At 36.7% G+C, this 24,697-nt stretch overlaps 2 protein-coding genes across 2 annotated transcripts in view; one reads left to right on the top strand and one right to left on the bottom strand.

Annotated features, from left to right (window-relative positions):
• The window catches only part of LOC135206340 (protein YIPF6-like), a 56,350-nt gene extending 51,975 nt beyond the window's left edge, over positions 1-4,375 (top strand). The window contains exon 6 of the mRNA XM_064237761.1: positions 854-4,375. Coding sequence (XP_064093831.1) covers positions 854-972 — 119 coding nt within the window. The 3' untranslated portion in view covers positions 973-4,375. The remainder of the gene's footprint in view (positions 1-853) is intronic.
• Positions 4,376-15,561: 11,186 nt separating this feature from the next.
• Positions 15,562-20,380, bottom strand: LOC135206349 (vacuolar protein sorting-associated protein 29). The gene is made up of 4 exons (XM_064237772.1): positions 20,246-20,380; positions 17,071-17,262; positions 16,418-16,650; positions 15,562-15,966 (listed from the first exon to the last, which is right to left on the bottom strand). Exons 1-4 carry the CDS (start codon positions 20,246-20,248, stop codon positions 15,846-15,848), a joined length of 549 nt encoding a protein of 182 aa, XP_064093842.1. The 5' UTR covers positions 20,249-20,380; the 3' UTR covers positions 15,562-15,845.
• Positions 20,381-24,697: the final 4,317 nt, after the last annotated feature.

A 24,697-nucleotide genomic window follows, 5' to 3' on the forward strand; every position in this document is an offset into this window, starting at 1 on the left:
TTGGAAGACAAAAACAAGAAATGATGTAAACCTGAATTTAGTATGGTGTAATGATATAAATACACAAAAAGGAAATGTAATCATAATCTGGACTTTAGGCCAGGAGGCCTTCTGTATACAGACCATATTTATATTTAAATGGAATTTTGTGATGTAAATTTCATTTCGGGCATGACTATGAGAGGTGTTTAAAGATCACCATTCAGTTTCACTTATAGAAAAGATTAGACTTTTTTCTAGAGTGAGTAATTGTGAGTGATAAGTTAAGTAATTGTAGGAATAATGAAGTATGAATTTCCTTCAGTGTTTATTACAAAATAAATGAAACAAAAAAGGATTAGAACAAATTCATGGATAATCTTAACGAAATATATACGTACATTTTTCCATATTAGAAAAAGTTTGTACTAGTTGACTTTAATTTAATTTAGGGCTTCAGGGAAAGAAGAAGGTTATGAAATATTTAAAGATCTTAGGAGAATAGGAATTAGTATTGTGCAAGTACTGTTTGGAGGTTGATAGAAGTTAAATGTATTTGTGCTCCCCACAAATTTCGGGAAAAATTTTATGTAGTAATTACAAGTGGCAAAGATTAATTTTCGTGTTTATGATACGACTATCATTCTCATTGTAGTGCTGACAGTAGTAATTGGAATGACAGATGATTATATCAGATACTGAAAAAATACAATCACTACTGTTTTTTTTATTTGGGAACTTGCAGACGTGCTTTTGACTCTTAAGACATACAAGGTTTGTGAAAAATTATTCATAGTAGAAAGCCATGTCCAAGGTATTCATGGAAGGCAAAGTCAAAATATTACTGATTTTTTTTTCCTATTTTTTCTTTCAGCGGCAATGGTGTTCCTTGGAGATAGTCAACCAAGTTCAAGGAAGGCCTTAGCAGTGTATCCCATATTTCTCTTCTATTTTGTAATATCATGGCTTGTCATCTCTCATACAAATGTTTGAAGCTTACCTTCTTTACATCTTAAAAGTAGAGTTGTTTTGCTAAAATTATAATTGTAAATTACAGGGAAAGTTAGATAGCTTTTAATTGGACTATTTTCAGGGTTTGAAAATGTAATTTTCCAAGATTCCTCTGAATAAGCAGTTGTCTTTACCAGCACTGGTATGGCTTATACATCTACAGAATGCAGTTGAGTGGATTTTTTGTTCCCGGTGGTTAATGTAAGTGGAAAATTTATTGTATGAGTAAAAATTAGTTTGAATTATGGGGAATTTTTTTTATTCAGGTGGTCAGTAAACATTTAACAGTACATATATTAGAACTACGTTTTATAAGTCTTATTATGGAATTAACATTTTGGTGGCTTTGTGAGCTAGCTCTACATTACTTGAGAGTTAAATGCTGGACTCATTTGAGAATAACAATAGAATACAAGATTGCAATAGTTTCTCAAGCATATTCAAAACAAACTTGTTGAACAGAATCTTTATTAAAAACAGTTTGAAACTTTTTTTCCCTACATGTTACCTTTGCTTAAAATTATGTTTAGTGTTCAAGTTTATTGGTGAAAAATTGCAGTGGAATGTATTACCCAGCTAGCATTACTGTTTAAATGTATTTAGCAAGGAGTTGTTTCTCCTTGAAGAATGCTTTTCTATTTATCATGAGATGTGGCTATACTGTGTACTGAGGCTCAGAACATAGACTCACGTCTAATTAATTTATATGATTGTTGTTGTACATTAACATTTAAAATAAGTGTATCAAAGAATGCTATATTTTGTACAGAAAGATTTTCTTTGACATTTCTAATCTTAATGTATTTTTCAATATGAGCTTAGAATACATAAGTATAAATACAGTGTATACCTTTACCCATTTTGAAGAAAAGTTTTTTCCTTTTCCAAGATTTTGACTATTTGGCCTACCAGCTGAAATAAGACAAACATCTTTGGTGTTATTTGCCAACAGGAAACCATTTTCTGTATGTTAGTTTTATGGAATGGTAATGCGCAAATCCCTGAAACTGTTGGAGATGGAATGGGTATCTTGCGGTTCATTGCTGCTTTTGCTGCATATTTAGTTAATTTACAATTTCAAGATGATTGACATTTAGCAGTCATTAACATCAAAGAACATCCCAAAAACTGTAACTAGTTTTCTTTCCAGCCAAAGGTCCTAAGCAATCATTCTATAGTTTACAATTTTCCATGATTTTGACTTGTGAGGCAGTGATTTCCAAGAGATTTTACCAGTAATGTACTATTCTGGGTATTTTTCAAATTGGAGAACGTAAGCAACTTAGAAGACTAAAGCTTGTAATTTTATGTCAACTTCAACAGTTTGTTGTAAATATTTAGTATGCTTAACTCCCTCTTACTATGCCAAGAAAGTAATTGTGTTTTGTTTTTCCAAGATACCAGCATTTTCAGTAATTGTACTGGTAATTTTAAACAAAAAAATTTTAAACATAATTGAGAAGTTATTTGTTTTGAAAGTCAATCATTGTTATGGAAAAAATTTTAAAATTGCAAGATTATGTGGATTTTTACTTGTAACTTGAAGTACCTTGATCTAAACTTTAAGTTTTATAAAAATTATCCATTCCTATTTGTAGTAATGTCATTTCATCATTTTTAAATTTCATTATTATTTTGGAAAAGTTGGAATTGGGAGTAGGTTGTTGTTGGCATATTATACTGTACAGGGATGTAATTAATTCTTTACTTTTGTTAATAGGTGCATTATTTATTTTTTTGATTCATGCAAATCACTTAATGTTTCTTTTACGTATTCAGGCCTTTGGATACAAATAGTACTTGTCAGGCCATGTATGTTGATACTGGTCTGTACGTAATCATGTGACAGAACCACTAAGTATAGAATGTAGATTTTTTTTAAATTGGTCTATGGTTTTCTTTAGGTGCACTTTATACTTTTGAATTGTTTTGTGTAGTCACTCATAGTGGTACTTGATTACAATATTTGAGACAGTCTTTGGATTTCTGTTTAGTATTTTTGCTGTTATATATATTTATCTAGGGTGGCGTTTTAGTCTTCATTAGTAGATATTTATTCTTCCTTATCAAAAGGTGCTCTTATTTTCGTAATTTATTATGCTAACCAAAGCTGATGTCTTGAGTGCCATTTTTTTTTACTTATCTTTCCACAACTTACCTTTCCGCATTGATAAGAATATTTCAAGTATATTTTTTTGTGGAAGTGGTAAGTACTGTTACTTCCATTATCACTGATATACCTCCCTCACTTTTACAACTTTATTTTTCCATCTTTTATGCAATATTAAGTTTTCTTTTGAGGTTTGATGGGTTTGATTTTTTCTATTGATTTATTTGTTTGTTTCTTTAAGAGAGCTCTGTTAGTCATCTTGATTTCTGCAGCTTCATTTCCCCTCTTTAGTGTAAGCTGATAATATCTCCTTGAGATTTTCTTCCTTTACTTTCAGAGCTCGGTAAGAATGTAGATCATGGTGAATGGTATTTGAATAGTTTGTTTGTATCCATGCGTTATTTTGAGTGTCTTTGTGTAAAGCGTGAGTGTTACAATAATCTTGACTTGTTTATATTAATTCATGACCCCCTCTTGTAAAATGGTTGGCACTGGTTGACATTTTTCCACTGGCATAGAACAGTGTACCTGTTCATATAATGACTCTTAATATAGATTTAGCTTAGGTTTTATATTTCTGATGAACTTTGATGAATTTTTTAGGTCTCTCATTTTGTACCTTCTGTTTTCTTGTCAAATATATGCTTATTTTTTGCTTGCCTCATGATAGTATTTATGGTTAGTTTATTTTTACTGCCCATTGAAATGGGAGAATTAGTTTGTTAGCTTGGTCTATAATGAGCAGCTTTTGAAATCTGACAGACAGTAATGCTAGTTTTGAAGTCGTGATTCACCCTTTCCTTCATATTTTTCATATTAAGTTTAGAGTAGATTTTTTAAGGGACTATGTGTAGTGTCCCTCCCCTTTTTTTCTTTCTTTACTATTTTGAAGAAAATTGGATAACTGATTAAACTTTTGTTTTACTAGAAAAATAGCTTAGTTTGATAGTCAAACAGTTTCATTCAGATACTATTTACTGTATGTTGTTTTTGTACAAAATATCAAACATCATTTCATCAATGTAATTGCTAAACTGCATAAAAATTTGTTGTTTTCTATTAATTCTATTTCTGGAAGTTGTTTTTTATTATTAAAGATTCATATCGTAGCTCAAGCAGAAAGGTTTCGAAACATAGAATAACAGTACAGTATTTGGATTTCAGGTTAGTTGGTATGCCTTTCTATTATGAACACCAACATAGATTCTCTCTCTCTCTCTCTCTCTCTCTCTCTCTCTCTCTCTCTCTCTCTCTCTCTCTCTCTCTCTCTCTCTCTCTCAGATGTGATCACCTTTTGTTTTATTATTTTAAAAAAATAGAATGAGCCCTTTTGAAAATATCCTTTATTTTTTAATTCATTGGTTTTTCTTGTTTATTATTACCCACTGTTGTCTTTTTTTTTTCTGGGTACCTAATTGTATTGAGTTCCTGTTTATGATTTATAAGTTTAATATTTTCAAGCAACCAAAAATTGAGCTAACATACATTCCAGACAAGTAGTAATTTGATTGAAGTTTGGTGATGTTTTATTGGTTTCAAAGTTGAACAAATTATTTTAGACAAGGACAAGGTTATAATTTTGAAAGTTTTCATGATAATCGGATGCTGTTCGTATGCTGTATAGTTGAAAATGAAATGCAGTTACTGTACTTTTTTTATTAAACTATTCATTTTTCTGCAAGGTTTAGTGCTGCTGTCATTTGAACAGACATTGATATGCTATAATTTTCATTGTTTTTATGTTGGTCTAATCTATAATGCACAGTGCTGGTGATTTGCTTCAACAGTATGCAAGTAATTGTTTGGAATTTAATTACTTTTTTAAACCTCACAAATTCCTTTTAATTTGCATATGTCCATACAGTACTTGAAAAAAGAACGCCAGGAAATCAATGAGTGCCAAAGGAGTATTACCATATAATGTTTGGTTGAAAAGTAATTAGCAGAAAATACATACCTTTAATGGAATTAATTTTCTTTTGGGTTTCTGGATAGAATATCATTCCCCCTGGGTATTCTTACATAATCCCTCATATGTGTATTTGTTTGATATTTTATAAGTACTATATGGTCTTGTTAAAAATTATATTTTCAAGCACAGCATTTATAGTACAGTACGGATACTGTTTATTTTAAGTATCCAGTTCTATTATATTTCCAGAATATAGGCAAGAGCACTGAATAAAATGCTTAGATTTTTTGCGCTGCCTTGTGTGAGAAAAGTTATTATTGGTTAGCCTCAAGTTACCTAATTTGCAATTTAATTTTCTGTACATATGAAGGTAGAAGTTATTTGAGTTGCTACTGAGAGATATTTTGTTTTAATGTAATGAAGAAGTTTATTACTTAAGACACAAGTGATGCTTTTTTTTAATGTGGTAGCACATTTTTCATAATAAATAATAAAAGAAAATTGCTCTTTAATTTGTTTACCTGCTGATAATCCATGTTTTTTCCATGAGGCTAATCCAAGAGGTGAAGCTAATTAAACAAAACGTTTTCTACAAGTTGAACCTTCCACCATCAGGAGGAAACCCCAAACTCTGTTATCAGACATCATTCCTCCTAAGCTCTGTTTACCAAACACCAAGCAGTTCAACTTGTTCTATCTCGTTTCCAGTGTTTCTCCATTTTTTACACCATATCACTATTGCTGTTTAACCAAAATTGTGCTCTCTCACATTTCATCTGTTTATAATATTGGAAGATTTTGTTCAACTTTGCAGTAAAATTGTTCACATAGGAACAAACCTAGGTCGTAACATGAGAATAAATTTGCAGTAAAATTGTTCACATAGGAACAAACCTAGGTCGTAACATGAGCATAAATTTGTCATTTTAGGCAAGAGAGTTCAGGGAAGTTTAATGTAATACTGAGTATTGCCAGTGTTTTGCTTCTTGAAGGTATTATAGGCCATTTGGTATATGTACTGCCACTTTGGACCAACTTTTGTGTTGTAATGCCATTTCAATTAGCATTTAGTATAGTACATCATCAAGCATTTTTACATCTACTTTTCCTTTCTTCAAGTTGAATGTGGAATGAATTCTATCAACACACTGCTCTCCTTATCTCTCTGCCTGAGCTCCAATTGGATCTAGGTCTTCATCCATCCCATATTTCCATGATTTTACAAGCTTTTCTGGAGGTCTTTGCCTTGCTTCTATATCTACTTCTCTGACTTACTGTACGTGATTCCTCCTCATTGTATGTTCAAACAACCTTGATCATTGAGATCCCACTGTAATCAAGCCTGAAGCTTAGCATTAGTTACCAATTTCATTATCTGTGCCTGTCATATGCTACAAAAGAGCAGTGGGGACCATATGTACTTGTATGTTTGTTCTCTCTACCCGTGGAACATTTTAAGTTACCAGGAATTTGTCTACACCTTAATTGTTCCTACACAATATACAAACCCTCAGTCCTTTACATAAGGAATTCCTTTCTGCGTAGCTGGAATTACGGCTGTTAAATTCTTGAACTAGGTGGTTAGGCAGTAACTACCGTCTGGTAGGTGGGTAGGCCCACCTGCCCGGATGTAAACACTCCACTTTGCTTTCGGCCATCTACGGATGAAGACGTGTTTTTGTGAGCTCTTGCTGACTAGCCGTTAATCATTTTCCCGGTGGGATTTTTTATTTTGTAATAAATATGTATATACTGTATTTGATATTAATAATTAATTGAATTTAATCATTAATATTCAAACCCACTTTTTGCGATAGCCTTGATAGCCACATTTCTACTTTGTGTTTAGGGTCAGCCGGTGATCGCTCTCATGGTGATTGCTCAGTTCCCAGGGTTGAAGTGACAGTCCTGTGGGACCATGCATGCAGAGACTGGTAGGGGCTCCCCCATTCGGTCCTCTTGAGAGGTTCCGGCCTCGATGAGGACTTGAACACGTCAGAGGACAGTATCGCCTCTCTCCAGTCAGGTGCACATTCAACCCCACCCAGATGACTCACGTTCGTTTGACCAACTGATCTCGGTGGCAGCAAACGTTTTGCCTGCCGTACAAGTTTCATAACCTTCCTCAGAAAAGCGTTTTCTCCAGACAATAATGCTTTCCTAGACTCGCGTTTCTGCCATCACTGCAGGTTGATGGCTGCTCATGACTCTCTTCTCCTGCTAGTTCTGCTAGCAAGGCAAGCGAGAGCATCCAGTCTTCCTCCCCTATTCCCTCTACTTCCTATGGCTATGCCGGGAGGGGCGAGGTGAATAGGAGGGATCCTGCAGTGTGCTCTCTGTAGGATTCAGCGTCAGGGGACTACATTCACGGAGGGACCTTAGGGTCCTACCGGTCGTACGTCCACATCGTTGAGGAAGGATCTAATGTCAAAACTGGAGACTATGTCTCCATGGCTTTTTCTGTCCTGAACGGATTTCAATTTGCAGTCCCCTATGGGTTCTTGCGGTTTGGGAGTCTCGATTGTATATTCTATTGAATTGTACTCTCATTCCAGTCTTAAATGCTCGCATTTAGGACTGGTTTTTATGCACGTTCCTCGATTCCTATGGGAGTTGAGGAGGTGCCCCACCCTGATGATTGTTTGACGAAATAAGGGGGCCTCGCCCAGCGCTTAAAATTCTTTGAAATTTCTAGCACTCTCCAAGTGTTTTGGTCTTCTACGATCTGCAAACACTTGGGTGAGACGAGAATTCCTGATAATTGTTACTATGACAACTGGGAATCTCATTGAATGCTCAAATTCCTTGGAATTTCTGGCATTCTGAGAGTGTTATGGTTTTCTGTAATTTCCAAACTCGGGCGAGACAGACATTCCCGGTAATTGTTATTACGAAAATCGGGAGTCTCACTAAGCCATTAAATTCCTTGGAATTTCTAGTGTTCGTAGGGTGATTTGGTTTTCTAAGATTTCCAAACACTCTGGCAACGGGTATTCCTGATGATTATTACAATACAGGCAGTCCCCGGGTTACGACGGGGGTTCCGTTCTTGAGACGCGTTGTAAGCCGGAACATCATCAAAAATCCTAAGAAAACCTTACTTTTAATGCTTTGGGTGCATTAAAACCTATGTAAACTGCATTCTTATTGCATTTTTCATCAAAAAAACCTTCAAATATTGATTATTTTGCATTTTTGGTGTCATATTTCTTCTGCCAGATCAGCGTTGTAGGCGTCGTAACCCTGGAACATGGGTCGTAACCCTGGAAATAATTTCTGATGAATATAATTGAAAAGTGCCTTAACCTCGGAACGTCGTAAGCCGAACCCGTCGTAACCCGGGGACTGCCAATTGGGCGTCAAGCAGAGTGCCTGGATCCCTTGGTTCCTTTGGCTCTTGCCGAATGCTCAGCTTCATCATATTGCTGAGTACCAGGGTGAGAAAAGGCTCGCCCGATTATTGCCATACAAGAATCAGGTTTTTCTCGCAGAGCGTGGGAATTCTTACAAATTCTAACGCTCGCCAAGCACTCAGTATTACGAGTGCTTGGATGGTGAGACGAGTCTTTACCAGTACAGATGAGTCTGCTCCTCAGTCTGGTTTGGAGTTATGTAGAGCTTGGAACTGCATGCAACACCTGGGTGAATGGTCAAGTTTCCGTCCTTGTGTATTGGACCTTAGGGTCCGAACACGTAGGACAGCAGACTCAGAATCCCTCTTGTTCTTCTCGGGGCTTCGACCTCAAAGAACAGTTAGTTAGGAAGAGGTGATAGTTCTTCGTTGACGATTACCACTCATTAGGTAGTGGTGATCTGCTCAGCTCGCTCAGTTCGGCTTGACCAGACAGCTCGATCTGCCGATCTGAGTGCTAAGCTCTAACGAATGAAAACTCTGATCTTGATCAGTGCGGTTCCTTGCCATGACATAGCACCCTCCCTTCCCATGTTGCAGTGAGTTTTTCAAGGGGTCATCGTCTTTCGTCTTCGTCATCTGACGCCTCCTAACCTCCCTCTTCAAAGGTTTCCACGTCCTAAGAAGAGGAAGGTATTCTCCACCCCTTAAGAAGTCTCGATTCGAGACTTCTAAGGGTCTGCACCCTTTCCATGGAGAGGAAGTAATTGGCTGTCTCTTCAGCTCACCGACTCCTTCCGGAGCGGGAACCTGGATGCTATCCACAAATTTGGTGTCTCAGGAGCCCCAGGAGTTCGAACCCAGGTTTGTTCTCCTGTCTCTGGTTCCAAGGGTGGTGCTCATTGAACCGGGGCTGCGTCGGTTATACTCGTGTACGAGTGTGTCCGAGTGTACAACCCCCAAGGGGGGTCGTACATCCACAGTCAGTGATAGGTAGTCTTCTCTATCACGATAGTGGCGCAGGACAAGAGAAGGGGCCAAGCCGCGTTGGTGGCTTGGACCCACCTGTGAAAGCCAGGAATGGCTATCCTTCAGGGCCAATATTGATGTCGCTGTCCCTTGGGACAAGGCATCTGAAGGAGATAGGAGGAGGTCTTCTGTGTAGTCCTCTTCATGAGATTTGATCACGGAGAAGATAGATGTGTAGCAAGATGTGCCAAGTTCTTGCCAGCTTTTACTGCATTTAACTCTGGTCAACTTTTGCTTGCTTCGTTTAACAGAGTGAGAACATCACAAGTTCAGGGAAGATCGGGCAAGAACAGTCAATCCTCCTTTCTTTTTTTCCTTCTACTTCCTGGTTATACCGGAATGAATAAGGAAATAAGAGGAATTCTGTGGAGTCTACTCCTCGGAATTCGAACCCAAGAGAATATGTTTTTGGTTCAATCTTAGGATCTTATCGAACATAAATCAATCTGTCCAGGATGGATAGCACCGAGACGTTTGAACGCTTCTCCAGTGCTACTGTTTTGGGAACAACCAGTTTGGCTTGAACTAGTCTTCTTCGGTATCCTGTCATCACTGTAGAGGTCTCCCTTCGGGAAAATAATAATAATAATATCCTTTATTTCAGCTCAGGGCCATATACATGGAATATACAAAATACAGACAGTAACATACACAATCTAGATACATGATAAAAAAATGAATAATCGGCACTTATCCACAAAAAAGCTGAGGTAGCATAAAAGATAGTAATCATAATACTGGTAATAACAGTAAAAATATTGGTGAGAAAAAAAATGCATTGAGAGTTATAACAGTTAGTGCACAGATTATATAACTTGAATTTCAACTAGAGACTTTAGGTGGTTACAGTAGTCAGGTCCAGAGGGCTAAATACAAAAATTGAATGTAAAAAAACTAACTTTATAGTAATCATAGTAATACGTAATGAAAAAGTAAAATATCAGCAGTAAATATAATAATGACAAAATCTGCAGATGACATCTTGCTAATACAGAGATTAAGTCCTTTAGGGACAAAGTCCTCATTTTCCCATCTTTCCCACAATTTAGATCTTGCTTCACTCCTTAGGATGCTTTGTATGAGCGAGTTGCTGCTGTTTCTCACTCGGGTTACCAGACTGGACATTGTTCGCCTTACAATGATTTTTAAATTGTCCAGGTGGTTTTCTATGAACACCTGTGTGGCGGAGTGGTAGTGAGGAGTGCATCCTGCCTATGTGAACTCTCGAGAGAGACAAAGTTTCCAGCCCTGTGATTGGCTTATCAACAGCCAATCAGGAGCCTCGTAAGTTACTGGCCTAGACATCAGATGCACGGTTGATGCTAGTCTACTATAGTAGGTTTAGAGGTTTGAGCTTATATTCTTGCTGGCAGCAGTGTGAAGGATTTGTTTACCAAGAGCTTGATATTAAAATGTTCTTCTGGGTTTGATATTACCTGGGAATAGTTTTAGAGTATGAAGCACACTATCAAAGAGGGAATATGGTAAGCAAGTGATTTCTTCTTAGTGCTTGGCTTTTGAGGTCCAAGAGTGTGAACTCTGTGGTCTAGTTAAAATATTAATAATAATTTCAGTTTCAGTGTAGCAAATTTTTAATGCTTGGTGTCTTGTCTTCCTTTGTTCATCACGCAGTTTCATTGATGTTGACATGTGACTTCTGACAGTCACAATTTGTGCTCGTGAAAGTCACATCTCTTAATTTGTCGTTAATGGGAGTCACATCTCAAGATTTATCTTTATGAAGTGCCATCAAAATGAGACAAATCTTCAGTGTTCCATGGTAGACAAGGTCAGGATCATCATTCCTTGGATATAGATTATTTTGCAGTTTTTATTTTTTTCCACAAGAGATATTCTTATGAAGGCAATGATTTTCTTCTTAGTTAGTCTGATGGAGAGCGATGCCATTTCCACACCAAGAGAAAAATAATAAGATCTGGAACACTCGACAGGCACTCTCCTTCATCACTAATTAGGAAGGAGAGACAGATCTTGGATGACTTTGCATACCAGAAATATCTCAGATTGGTCCAAGTTTCTGGTTTCCTTTAATGAGGTGCAGGTGTGGATCAAGAAACTTATTGCTGTGCCACCCAAGAAAGCACACTAGTGATGGATACAGCTATGGCGTGACCTAGACAGACAAAACATGAGATTTGCTGTGAGCACAATCTCATCCGAGATCAGGAACAAACCAATTTAAACCATTTGGAGGCAATGGCTACAGGACTAAACAAGTTCCAATGAAGGCTAGTGACCTTGAAGAATTCTCGCATGAAGAATACAATATTTCTACATGAAGAATTACCCTTTACAAGGGTTAGTGCTGTCAGTACACTGTAGGCATTACAGCAGCAACCTCTTTCATTCCTTTAACTTTACCTCAATTCATATTGTGTCTTCCATCTTGCTATCCAACCTTTGTTAACAATTGTTTTATACTGCAACTGTGAGATTTTCCTTCTGTTACACTTGTCAAACCTTTCCATTCGCTATTTTCCTTTCAGTATTGAATGACCTCATAGGTCCCAGTGCTTTGTTTTGGCCTAAATTCTATATTAATATCCTTTATTTCAGCTCAGGGCCATATACATGGAATATACAAAATACAGACAGTAACATACACAATCTAGATACATGAGACATGATAAAAGAAATTAGTAAATGGCCCTATCCGCACAATAGCCGAGGTAGTATAAAAGATAGTAATCAGAATACTGGTAATAACATAATATTGGAGAGAAAAATGCATTGAGAGTATAATAGTTAGTCCACCGATTATAAAACATAAATTTCAGCTAGAGACCTTAGGTGGTTACAGTGGTCAGGTCCAGAGGGCTAAATACAAAAATTGAATGTAGAAAAACTTGAACTTGATAGTATTCACAGTAATAATGAGAAAGTAAAATATAAGCAATAAGTATAATAATAATGACAGATTCTGCAGATGACACCTTGCCAATACAGAGATTAAGTCCTTTAGGGAACAAAGGCCTCATTTTCCCCATCTTTCCCACAATTTAGAACTACTACTTGCTTCACTCCTTAGGATGCTTTGTATGAGCAAATTGCTGCTGTTTCTCACTCGGGTTATCAGACTGGACACTGTTCACCTTACAATGATTTTTAAGTTGTCCAGATGGTTTTTTAGGAACATCTGTGTCGCAGAGTAGTAGTGAGGAGTGTTTGTGAGGCGTCTCAAAATGTCATTGTGCACAACAGTGCTACGCCTCGTGGTCTCTCGGGTATAGTTCGTCCAGAGGGAACACCCATAAATACTATAGCAATACGAGCAGAAGAGCAGCAGTTTCATGTCTCTGTGACAGAACGCAAACCTCATTGCGATCATGTTGCCAGTTGTACATAGTTTACAACGCCCCTGTTCAATGTCTGCCGTTTCTTTTAGGTCGTCCACAATGTGACCCAAACATGGAAATTCGTACACGAATTCCAGCCGATGATTTCCGAGGAAAATTTGTGGTTCTGTAATATGCTTAAGCGATCTTGGGAGCAGCGACATGCACTGGGTCTTGGTTTCATTGTACAGGATACCAAATTCCTCTGCATATTGGCGGCAAGTGTCGATGAGTCGTTGGAGACCTTGCACTGATAGGGAAATCAGAACCATATCGTTGGCATAACAGAGATTGTGGATATAGTTGTTTCATTACCAGTGCATCTGATTGGGAGCGAGTGCAGTTTGACATTTAAGGTATCTGTGTACGTATTAAACAGGTATGGGGAGCGAATGCCTCCTTGCCGAAGCCCGTTTAGGGAGCCGAAGGTATACGATAATACGTTACCTCTGACACAGAATTGCTGTGTGGAGAACCAGCATTATAAAATGCAAATTAAATATAGAGGTGTGCCTCTTTTATGCAGCTTCAGGAAGAGCTTAAGGTAGTTTACTCTGTCAAATGCTTTTCTCACATCCACAAAATATAGGAAAACAGGAGAGGCTGATGATAGGTAATGGTTCAGCAATTCTTTCAGTATGTAGATCCAGGTGCTGATTGAGTGGTTTGCTTTAACGACACGAACTGGTTGTCAGTGGTGTGTAGGAAGGGGAGAAGTCTCACTAGAAGAACCGACTACAGTATCTTCGACGCGATCATTGTGATTGCAATTGGCCGGTAATTGCTAGGGTCAGCTGCATCCTTTAGCTTGTTTTTGATTAATGGTATCAAGTGAGCTAATAGTAGGGAGTCTGGAAGAAATTGGTGAATTAAGCACGCATTGAATGGGGCAGCTGGCAAAATGCAAATTATCGGATGGCAGAATTTGAAAGCCTCTGCGGGAAGACCATCACAACTGGGCGATTCATTATTAGTAGGCCTTTTATGGCATCGCTAATGTTATCTGGCATAATACGATCTGCAAAATGAAATTGAATGTTATCCGTAAGGAGGTTATCTACATCCCTTCGGGAGTCTTGCTCGTTTATGCAATTCAGGATATTGTTGAAGTGATCACCCTACATACTTGCGATAGCCTCGTGACCGACTGCTTCCCCTACTCTCTGTGATAGCTTTTTAGCTTTGGGATTTAAGGACTGGATATCTTTCCAAAGACGAGGATAATCACCGGATTCTAAGTTTCTAGACATTACATCGGCTCTTAGTTGTTTTTCATTTAATCTACAGTTTAAGAGCGAGTTTGAACTGCCCTCTTGCCTGTCTCATTAGTAATACAGGTGGTCCTTCCCTCGGGCTACCATTTTGCCTCCACAGTAAAAACATTTCTCATGAGTATGTATACAGATCTTTAACCAAGTCATTCCATCCAGGTATATTACGAGAATTACCTTGACGAAATCTAAAGGCAGTCCTGCCTGAAGCAACCATAGCGGAGATTATGTTCGAATAGACCTCATTTACATCCCTCCTGTGGTGGTCGTTTCTACAATTTGTGTTAGCACAAAGTAAGGCGTCTACCAGTTGACCTATTGACCGCAACCTGGTTTCCGTGGTCGCTGGTTTTCTGTTCAATTCAACACATCAAGAATTAACCAAAGCCAATGACAACAAGGCTAAAGAACTTCCCAGTGGTAACTCAATTTATGCCTTTTTCAGTGAAGAGACAGCACAATCAAATTGTCTGCCACTCAGAGTACCTTCTGAGATTTCTCCAATTAAGGAGGTAGTGCTTCTATATCAAGGAGTAACCAGAGCATTCTTAGCAGTGGATGTCCTTTGTGGATGTTTTCATTCCATAAAAGTAGTTTCACCTGGCAGGATCACTAATGATGTTTCAGAGGCCAAGAGACTCATGCTTCCAATATGAAAGGTAAGATACCCTCCAACAACAGTTGGTTAAACCCTAGCCTGCAATGTAGTGCATTAGAAAATACAGGCAGCCCCCATTAATGGGAGCACAGGTTAACGGCTATCCAGTTTTACAGCGCTTGTCTAGCGACGCTGTTAACTGGACTTTCTGCGCCGATCTTTGGTTAGTAGTGCCGATCACTAGTTAACAGCAGCACCGATCTCTTGTTAACGGCGCTGATATCTGGTTAACAGCACTGTTAAGCAGGTTTTTAGTGCTGTTATTGTTGATTTTCGGTTAGCGGCATCGGCCAGGAACAGAACCCTTGCCGTTAACCAGGGGCTGCCTTAGACAATTTTCTCTAGTGTTAAGAACCAGCAAGACTGCAACATACAAAAATGGTTCATACAGTATATGAAATCACAAACATGAAAAATATGTATTGCAGGATAATAAAAAAATCATATGGTCAATAAAATCATACAAACAAAGCATATATTTATTACAAGATTAAGATTACAACAATATAATATTTCACATTGAAAAAATTCAAGGCAAGATTCATAACATAGCTATATAATAACTACCATACAATGGAATGGCTTATTTATGAAATACTTCAGTATGTGGTTTAAACTGAAATTTAAACTTACAGCTTAGTTCCAAATAAAGGTTTCATTCACACTAATTTTAATGATTTACATTTTTGTAAATTAACATTACCTGATGAAATGAAAGCTTGAAAAGCAATTTAAATACCTACAAAATATTATGGCAAAAGTAAAAGCCCAAGATCTATCTATGATCTAAATAATGTACAATAACAAAATTCAAAAGTATGCGCGTAATAATACTTTGAAGCATAAAATATCTAGCAATAACTGGGACCAGCCTTGTTGCTGGAATAATTTCATACAAATAAAATGCAGTATTTACAACAAACTTCAATACTATAAAATGATATGATAAATGAATTCTTAGTTGCTGTCAAGTGAAACTGAATTACATTTCTAAGGGTCACCTTTGGAGGAAACTGAATAAATGCTAAGTCTACATACCTTATAAAACATGTAACATTTTTTATAGCATAAATATACATATGTAAAGTATAAACATACATTACATTCACAAGCCATAATCTTGCCTCGCATGACACAAGGTGGCGACTAAATGACGATGGCTACCGTTCAATTGGCTTTCTTATACTCTATCCTCTCTACCTTTACTTCATCCCCCACCAATTGATAAACGTACGTGACGACTGTTGAGCTCTGGATATCCATCAAAACAAAGGATGGTGTGATCTCTCTGTTGGGAAAAAAAAAATTACAGTATTTATAGAGCACGAACCAGTGCTATTGTAGTAGTTTTTTTTTTTTTTTTTTTTTATGGGGGGTGTACAAAAAAGTACATTCAGCTTTGCAGGTGAAAAAATTTCTGGAAAACAAAGTTGATGATGTAAGTACAAAACTTTGCTGATAATTTAGCATTTAAATTTCATAAATATCTAACTTTATTGTTGTAACTGTAGACATTATTTGTGGCCATCTTCCAAGAGCTCTATTTCAAATATGAACAAGAAATTTACCTTCATCATGGTTTGTGCAATTAAACCACAAAATGTTGCCCAAGGTCTGAGATGATGTTAAGCACATTATGGTAAGCAAAATACTGTTGTGCTGGCCTCATAATTTTTCAAACGTTTAGCAAACTAGAGCATACCCAAAAATTTTACTAATCATCTCTACAAATTACTTACCCATCTAGGGCACTGTAAGATCCAGTAGCTGAGCCAGGATTAATGAAGAAGCGCCCTTCTGCTTCAAATGCCTCAAATTTATGGGTGTGACCCGAAATAAGGATGTCTGCATCTAACTGTCGAGCGATGAGAGACAAGGATGCTGGGTCACCCCAAGGAACCACTTGATGACCATGACACAATCCAATCCTAAACTGCCCCACAGTTACTACTTTTTGTTCTGGATAACTGGTCTGTAAAGACAATTAATTGTGTTATCGCAAAGTTCCCAATATAAAAGAAAAAATAGAAATGGAAACATGTTATCCATAAAGAAAAATGTTTAAATGAGACATACTCTCAGTACAAAAGCAAGTTAAAGTAGGTGAATTTTTATTATGGGATCTGACAAAATGTGCACTGAGGATACCACAGACATAAAGAAACTTATACAGTATTCAAAAGGCAAAGGCCTGATATCTGCATATGAAATAAATGACATACTACATGTAGTACTTGAACGTATACAAAATAATTAATCTACGATTCTACTTACATTTCATATCCATAATTTTACTTTACAAAATTTACTTATATCAGGAGTATTTTAATTTGACATCACAAAATTTACTCATATCAGGAGTAAAACAAGATAATATAGCATTGTACTGCACCTCATCAAAATCACCACGGACGACGTGAACATCTGAGGCAAGGGTTTTGAGGTAGTCATAGCTCTCCTTGGTGCAAAGGTTCCCTGTGCAGAGAATGTGCTGAATTCGTCCAGGAACTAATAACTTCTTGAATTTAGGTGGCAATGAGCTGACCCTATGCGGGATATGCAAGTCTCCCAAGACCAAAACAAGCTGTAAAAAAGTATATCAGAAATAGCCCATACCACAATAGTTTAAGGAGTTGGCCAATTAAAAAAAAATAATAAGCATTGCATGAATGGACATAAATATACTGTATATGTATACTGTTTAAAAAATTACAAAACTTATAACACACAAGTAATTAAAGATGATTACTGATATTTTGACAAAAATCCTAACCAGTCACTGATTTTGTATTCATTATATTTAAGTACGTATTTCAATGTCTACTGTTTATATGTATAGTATTTATTCATATAAAAATTTGCATCCCTTAAGACAGAAGAAAACCTGCTACCTGTTACAACTGTTAGGTAACACATTTCTAAAATGCTCTTTAGTAATAGGTTTTTAAGAGGGTAGAGAAGCAGTTATGCTAGCAACCCGACAAGTTTTGTGGCCTAACATAAAGTCATAAGAGGTCAAAACTAGTTTTCCAAAAAAAATTTGCATAAAACCCAAAAAGATCACTTCTTACTTAATCAATGAAAATGAGTATCAAAACCCATAAACAAGGACATATACTGCAATTAACCCAAAACTATGGCAAAAACAACCAAGTATTTTGTAAAATAAAAAAAAAAATAAAAAAAAGCTATACTACTAACTTTTTTTTTACCATGCCTGTTTGCTAACAAACTGAAGTCTGTTTAACAGGTCATAATGACCTAGTCCTCCTGTAGTGTTCCTTCAGCCCCTAGCTGCAACCCCTTTAATTCCTTCTGCTGTACCTCTGCTCATGTTCTCTTTCTTCCATCTTAATTTTCACCCTCTCCCAACAATTGTTTCGTAGTGCAACTGAAACGTTTTCCTCGTGTTACATCTTTCAAAACTCCTTTATTTTCAATGTTCCATTCAGCGCTGGATGACATCCTAGCACCTGACCCTTGGCCTAAATTTAATATTCCAATCCATTCTATTCAATTTCATTGGGTAAAATTGAAGACTACTATTGTTCCCCTCTGGATCAGTACTTGCTAGTTTAGTGCAAAATGGGTGCCTTTAGTACCTGCCCCTTGGGATGAATGAAAAAACACTATGTTACCTTTTGTTGCTCAATCTAAACCAAAGTTTTTTAACCTGAGGGTCACAATCCCCAGAGGGGTTGCCAGCATTTTTTCAGGGGTTTGCATGATTGTTCTTAAGCAAGGTTATGGTTCAACTTTTTTCAACCGCTGGTGCATGAAGCAACACCTGATCATCAAGTCAAAAGTCTATCATTTAACTTACTTAACTGAAATAGTTATAATAACATCTTTTTAATGCAAGTAACAAATTGATTACAGTGCAGTGATATTTTTCTACTTGGACATTACATATGAATAATAGAAAAAAAGAAGTTACCATACGTCCAGGTTCAGCCGGGACTCACCCCAGATTTGAGGCCTTGTCCTGGGCATCCTGGCCAGTCAGAAATATGTCCCAGAATGTTCAGGCCAAGTAGTCAGTTACCCAACAATGTTCCAATGTTCAATGGGAACGTGTGTATAAGGCAAATTAACAGCAAAAAAATCGTGTTTGCAGATAGACTTTGGACTCATCAGAGCAAAAGGGCCTAACAGATTTGGAAGCAGAAATGAATAGCTAAAAAATCATTTTTTTCAGATAAACTTATGACCTATCAGAGGAAAAAATGTCTAACAGATCTGGAAGAGGAATAAATAGACGTGTAGATAGGTTTGGGACCCATCATGGTGAAAATAGACTCCTTTTGTACCGTCTTTGGTTGATGAAATATGGTAATCCTACATATTGTTGAATCAAAAATTCTTAAAGGCAGACATTGGTCATATTGAGTTGCTCATAAGGAGTCGAGGTATGAAAAAGGTTGAAAACCAGTGATCTAAACTATTCCAAGTGTGTACTGGTAAAAATAATTTACCTCAATGCATTTCAGATTGGTGATAAACCACATTCTAACTTATGTAATGGAGGTAAAAATGCATATATACGACCTAAACTGACTGGTTAGGTTAGGTTCTGCTGGTCTACTAATTATCCTTCTAACATTAGTGTTCTTAACCATTGCTGCCTATTCCTTTTCTTCTTCCTGTTCCTCCCAAAGGAGAGAATCCCCATGGGAGGGTAGTGCACCAACAGGGTGAACTGTAGGCATTAGGTACTAAAGGTTCTTTGCTGTGTGTCTTTGGCCCCTAACTGCAACCCCATTCATTCCTTTTAGTGCATCTCCGTTCATATAATCTTTCTTGCATCTTGCTATCCACCTTCTCTAGACAATTGTTTCATAGTAGTACAACTGCAAGGTTTTCCTCATGTTAGAGCTACACCTTTCAAACTTACCCACTAGGTACTCTCAATATCCTTCCCAGCGATAAGTGACCTCATAGGTCCCTGTGCTTGGCCTTTGGCCTAAGTTATATATTCCATTCCATTCCAAAGGAGCAAATAGTATATCAAGTAAGCGGTCAGGGATACTGTAGGCCTTATAAGCTTTACTACCGGAATATGACCTAGCTAAGCACACTTACTAGGTAACTACCTTAACCTAACCTAAACTCAGACCCTGTTCCCAAAAGCATTTGTGACCCTTTACTCTGCATTTTACTACCACTCCCATACACTGTAGCTAGCTTAAAATTCTAGGTATATAAGACTAGCTACATAAGGGCTATTCCATAGGCCTAGGCTATCTAGCCAAAATAACTTATCCATAGGCCTCCGCTTCCATCATTGTGAACACTCTCTACTTACTACATAGTTTCCCCAAACATTCTGGTCACTAATGAGCAACCTGAATATACATTTAGCTACTTAACCCGAGATCATCCTTTGGGCTAAACGGTTTTATATGCTACTGTTTAGTTAAAGCCTGGGCCACTTCCGTCAGCCTAGCTAGGTATTTAGACCATAGCAGGGGTGGCCTATGCTAAGTTATACGATAAATATTTAAGGCTAAAGGCTTTATGTAAGGTACATACACTATTAATTGCGTTAAGGCTTCCTAAAAACTTACCATTATGGAGGTACGGTGTCAAGAGTATAATGGAAGGGGAGTATCGTCCCAATCAAGTGACTGACAATAACAATAACCGGGGTTATGGGGGGTGGGTCTTTCCCCTTTTGGGGGGGTCTCGTATGTTAGTGGAAGCAGGGGGTGGATTTCGTCGCGCTCTGCGAAATAAATAGGTATCGCTGCTTTTCAATTCACAGAAGTGTTTATTCTCGTTTCCAATTATCTCCATTTCTAATATGGTAATACGCAGATAAAAATGTGATTGAAAACGGATGACTGCCGTCAGTGAAGATGGCTGATATATGCCACAAAGGTTGGTTGAAAGAAATGCAACACAAGTTCTAAGTTTTGAATGCCAGTGATAAGTGAATATAAATGAGAAAACTAGAATACTGGAAAGTTAGATAACAAGGGTGTTCACTTAAAAAATAAAGTGGAACATGCATGGAATGTAGGTACAAAGCCAAGTGAATCAATAGTATGGATAAACATTTCCCATTGGCGTCTTACCCTGACAGTGATGTACATAAACCTTAGTATACAATGGCGAATATGCCGATTCTAGTGAAATTTTCTCATCATCAGAGGTGGATTTTACCAAATAAAATTTATAATAGAGGTAATGAGTATATTTATGATATTAAATTCAGCATGAACACGCACAGAGGTAGGTAGCAACACTTCGGAAACGTTTTTCTACTGGATCCTTACGTATTTTTCACAGATGGAATTAAGATGTCGAAGATGAAAGCTCAGATTTTAATGTAATGAATATAGATAATGTTCAGATGGTGAATTTGCGAACATGCTCTGATCTGGTGTTCCAAAACATATTATTACAGCAAATCATGATCAACGATTCAAGGAGCGAGTTTTAGTTTTTATGATACTTTTTAGAAATTATAACTAATTTCAAGAAAAAAATGTGCTGTAGACTTTCATTCGACGTGAATTAGCTGTACATTTCTGAGAAAATTTAATTCCCAGTCAAAATTAACCAATGCATAAAATTTTTTGTTGTTACCCAGACAAAAGGTAACAGAGCTAGTATCATTTTCTTTCAATTAACAAGAATAGTAAAAGTTTTACCGGGGTAACTTGAGTAAAATATTTCTGTTGCTCAAGCTATAAAAGATTTATACATATTCTGGAGCGTGCATTTTCCAAAATTTCCAAAAATAAGGAAATTTCATCAGTTTTAGTCTGCTTTTTTAAAAATCAAAATTTAAATACTTGAATACTGCGTAATAAGTGTACAGATCAACGTGTTCCTAAGATTGGAAGGTTCTCTGATGTGGTGGCAATTACCTATGTGTCGTCATTTCCCTTGTCAAATCTGTTTTCTGTAAGAAGTAAATATGTTATTGTATGAAAAAAGTTTTGCGTTTTAGAAACATTATTCATTTGTGACATTATAGATCTCCAGGAAATCAAAACACGGATTGTTGAAAATAAAATTTTAAGTCTCAAATCACCTTGACAGATGGTGCCACTTGTTTCACAAAGATAACTGACCTGGAGGAGTGTTTGACTTCCTCTTTTCGTCTTCCTTGTTTATTAAGAATAAACAAGGTGCGAACTTTGAGATCACTTCAATTCCCTCCCATTTGACCGTAGACCATTAAAGTGCTTGCTTTTCAAGGGAGAAACTTTTGTAAGTAAATTTTCGTGTTGTAACTTGTTAATTGTATGGCCTTTGAAATATGCAAAGCTGGGGGAATTTAGTGCAGCTATAATCTGTAATATCTACTTCCTGGTATACAGGAATTTGATTGTCGGTTACTTTAAGTCCAAGAAATTTCAAGAAAACTTTAATTCGATTTCTTCACGTTTTTGTTGGTTTGTTTATAAATCTGATTTTTTTGAGTGTTCGTGGTTCCCGTGTCTTTAAAAGAATAATTGTCTGTTGGAGTTATCTATTTCTGCTTGGCGTGTGGGCTTTGTTTGTAGGGATTGAATCTGACAAATACCTCGGGCGATATTGTCGCTCTGAATATGAACAGGCTGTTAGTGACCCATCCAAAGTTTTTGATACTTCATACATAAGATTTTAAATTTACGAAGTCTGATGCCCTCAATGTGGTTTACAAATAAGATCCAGAGTACTCATTACAAAGTTGAGTGTAGACAGTCGACCAATAACAGTTTGACCCAAGCTGGAACATTTTGGTTCCCGAATAAGAAAGTAATTTTTTCATTAGCATGTTGGATCATTCGGGCAGAACTGGCCCATAGCTATTTAACGCAATGTAGCATTTAATTTCCATGTTTTCTGGGTAGCCTAATTGATCCCGTTACCAAGAAAAATTATAACAGATTTTATAACAGGTTTAATTTCCTGTTGTGTACAGGATGCTCTTGAATACCAGCCATATACCTTACATTGACCATTTTCAATTTTTGTCTTAAGTCTGTTCCCACTGTTTCCTCGGGTTGTCTCAAGCTTATAGATATATTTGCGTGGCAGATGTGAAATATACTTTATTTTTACTATGGACTGTGCGATAAAGTCGTACCTTGAAATACTTTAAAAGCCACCAACTCGGTAAAAGGAATAAATGAATGAAAACTGAAACAAAAAATGGTTGACAAACTTCAATATAATTTTATATTTGCAACGGATGGCTGTCAAAAACACTTGGTTTTAAGTTCTATAAAGATTAATCACTAAACTGCAAAGTTAACTATTTTCAAAATCCTTTGCCTATTGAGGTCAATTTTCGACTTGAAAATAGTCCCGATTCTTGGAACTACGGATTAAATATGTCAAGGTGTAATAGTTAGACTTCATGGTTAAGGACGATAATTAATACTAAAATATTAGTTTATCTTGCACTAATAAAAGCTACGAACACTTCTGTAAACTGTCAAATTCGAGAGGTAGGTTTCCACAACGGTATTTTCAGTTTCGTGAAACCACATGGGCTGTTAATACTGGTAAGAACCTAAATTGGTGTAAGGAAGGTTAACTTTGTTTTATGAGTTACCGACCTGTATACCGGTTGGATTATTTAGCCACGTAGAATTAAGGATTACCAGTTCTTGATTTGTCCTGAAATATTGCTTTAAATTCTGCCTTATAAATATTACTTGCTATTCATTCCTTAATTACATCATAATTGGAGATTCATTTAGATTCTTGTTTTATGCAACCCCATCCCTAAAATATCGTAATTTTTTTTTTTTCAATTTGTAAGTGATTAAAAAATTTGGCATTGGCATTTTTCTACCCTTAAGTGTTAATTCCAAAGTTTGTTATAAGTTATTTTGATGTTTGAAGATGTGCCTTTGGGAAGGAGCTGATTTACCACGTAATGAGTTTCATTCACTTCCATCAATTTCCTTAGCCTTGTTCTCCGGCCTCCAGATTTATACTGCTATTTTTTCCCATATTCCCGCCTGGTCTAATTGCGAGAAATTTTAAGCTGAATTAGCCAATCGGATTAGCTTCGGCGGATTGTAATGTTTATTAGATCTTAGGTTGTGGGGTGATCACTAAATTCCTTGTACTAGTTATTTATGGCAATAATGGAAGAATGGAATTATTTGAACCGATGTTTGGGGTTGTGCGCCCGGGTGTCAACTGTGTATCTTCGTGTCGAAAATTATTGGTTGAAATTTCTCCCCACGATATAGTCGGAGAATTTGTCCAGGGCTCTTGCATTATTTCTTGTAGTACCCAGTGTCACTTGCGAATTTTTTATTCAAAGGAAACTCGGTGGCAGACTATAGCTTGGTGGATATGTGTAAGGTTTGCAATCTTTATTTGTTCAGTTTCAAACTTTGATATAAGTATGGTGAAAAATTAGTTATGGGTTAATAAACGCAAGAGCCCTGGAGAAAGTTTAAAGCTTTTTTACTAGTTTTTCGAGAAATAAAAACCTTGAGGGTTCAGATAGTTTCAATAAATGTTTAGATTAAAGTTTGGAAATAGTTGCTGCAAGGCTAGAAAGTTAGATAAGGATAACCAGTGTTAGGGGCTTAAAGTTTTACATTTTTTAGGGGTTCACTAGAATTTAAATACTCCAACTAATTTTAAACTCTTAGTCCGATTTTAAGATCGTAAGTAAATCAAGAATTGCGTAAGATACCGTGGGTCAGAGCCGTACTCTGCCGTGGGTATGTGAATATTTTCGGCATGCAGATACTTTCAATTATTTATCTGTAGAATCAATGGGATATTTGAAATTATATAATCAGTAAGGCCGCGTCTCTTATCACGTAATAATAAAACTGAAAACTGAGGAAAATTCTACGGCGAGTTTCGTATATCTTGAAAGCATGGCCATATAAATATGAACTGGCGACAAAGGTCCCAGTCCTCCTTTAACCGTAGTGCACCACGAGGCAGGATTTTGCTTGTCAGCTTCAAGCATATTGGTTAAATTTAATTTTTAGGAAGATGGGTTAATTTACAACGTCATCTTCGTTATAAAGAGCAATAGCCATCAC

The sequence above is a fragment of the Macrobrachium nipponense genome, chromosome 11, assembly GCF_015104395.2.
Source record: "Macrobrachium nipponense isolate FS-2020 chromosome 11, ASM1510439v2, whole genome shotgun sequence".
In the NCBI taxonomy this organism is placed as follows: Eukaryota; Metazoa; Arthropoda; class Malacostraca; order Decapoda; family Palaemonidae; genus Macrobrachium; species Macrobrachium nipponense.